At 43.8% G+C, this 1,883-nt stretch overlaps 1 protein-coding gene across 1 annotated transcript; it reads right to left on the reverse strand.

Moving 5' to 3' along the window:
- Window positions 1-631: 631 nt before the first annotated feature.
- On the reverse strand, window positions 632-1,624 carry LOC115525383 (olfactory receptor 4C5-like). The gene has a single exon (XM_030332558.1). The coding sequence runs from the start codon at window positions 1,559-1,561 to the stop codon at window positions 632-634; it is 930 nt and encodes a 309-aa protein (XP_030188418.1). The 5' UTR covers window positions 1,562-1,624.
- Window positions 1,625-1,883: the final 259 nt, after the last annotated feature.

Genomic DNA, 1,883 nt, shown 5'->3' on the forward strand with positions numbered 1-1,883 from the left:
GCTGTACCTCGCAGAATTTTATCCCTTTTTGTCTTTAGGCAGAGAAAATAATTTATTCTAAGAGGAGCCCAGATCATAATGTAAATGGTACTTCTGGAATTGCACAACAGGGCAGCATTAATTTGGGGATGAGTCCTGCCTTGATAACTCTCTTGTTCCTCAAAACCTGTTCATTTCTGGTTGATCTTTATTTCTTATGATAACGAATCTACTTTGGCTACGTGGTTGGGATTGAAACTATGCATTTTCAGCAAAATTATTCACCATTAGGCTTTTTGTTTAAATATTTTAATTGTCCTGTTGGCTATATAATCTGTACCCAAAGCTTTACAGAGAATTGTTCCACTGAATACATAAACTCCGAGATTTTCTATACATTGTGACATTTTTATGTTGTTCAGCAGTGTCCGTTTGATCAATAATTTGTTAATGCAGAGAGGTTTCTAAATGGAGGAGACTTTCGTCATTTAATTCAATATCGCTGTTTTATGAAAGAAGAACCATTAAAGATTAGAGAAAACAAGGAGAGCAAAATATACTTAAGCTCGTATATTTTGATTTCAAGACCATTATCCTTTCTATTAGTCATACTTGTTCTTAATATATGAATAAATTTTGTTTTTTCCCTTCTCTAGTCACATGAATTGTTACCCAAGGTTACCGTATGGCTCCAGAGTTTCCTCATGGCGTTTTTTACCTCCGAATTTCTGAGGGTGTAGATTAAGGGGTTTAACATAGGTGTTATCATAGTATAAAACACAGCCGCGGTTTTGTCAATGGGGAAGGTGATCATGGGCCGCAGGTACACAAATATACAGGGTACAAAGAACAGGACGACTACAGTAACATGGGAGGCACAGGTGGAGAGAGCCTTACGCTGTCCTTCAGGGCTGTGGGTTCTCAGGGAGTAAAGGATGAGGAGGTAGGAGGTGGTAAGAATAGAAAAAATGAGCAGACACATCAGCCCGCTGTTGGCGGCAACAAGAAGTCCAAAGATGTGGGTGTCAGAGCAGGAGAGTTTCAGCAGAGGGAAAAGGTCACAGATGAAATGGTCAATGACGTTGGGGCCACAGAAGGGCAGCCAGACTATAAAAAGAATTTGAATCAGAGCGTGAAGAAATCCCCCGGCCCAGGCCGTGGCCACCAGGAGGCCACACGCTCGCCTGTTCATTGTGATCGTGTAGTGCAGGGGCTTGCAGATGGCCACGTAGCGGTCATAAGCCATGACCGTGAGCAGGATGATCTCGACTCCCCCAAAGAAATGCTCTGCAAAGAGCTGAGTCATGCACCCACCGAAGGAGATAGTTTTCTTTTCGGCGAGTAAGTCAAATATCATTTTGGGAGCCATGGCAGAAGAGCAGCAGCTGTCTATGAAGGCCAAGAAAGACAGAAAAAAATACATGGGGGAGCCCAGGGCTCGGCTGGTGGTGATTGTCACGACAATGAGTAGGTTGCCTGCCATGGTGAGAAAGTAGATGACTATAAACACAGCGAACAAGAGTTTCTGTGCGTCTGGGTTCTGTGTCAGGCCAAGCAGGATGAATTCCGTCACGTTGTTCATTCGCCCCCGTGAATCTACGTCGGCGTCTGGATGATTGATCTGTCTGTAAATAGCACAGGGACTGCAATTGTGGCAGATACATTTTGACCAAGCAAATCATTTCTTTCAGGAGTGTTTTCCGTCAGACTGATGGAAACCCCAAGCAGAGGAACTCAGATTTAAAGTTGGACCTTATTGCCAGTTACCTAAGGAACTCGTAGCCTCTTCACCCTCTCACATCCACAAACACACAGACACTTGAGCCCACACATTCACGGATACACTCGTCCACTTTCACAAGTACGCTTTTATGACTGCAGGCCCCTTCCTGTAATTGTAGGCG

This window comes from Lynx canadensis, chromosome D1 (genome assembly GCF_007474595.2).
Source record: "Lynx canadensis isolate LIC74 chromosome D1, mLynCan4.pri.v2, whole genome shotgun sequence".
NCBI lineage: Eukaryota > Metazoa > Chordata > Mammalia > Carnivora > Felidae > Lynx > Lynx canadensis.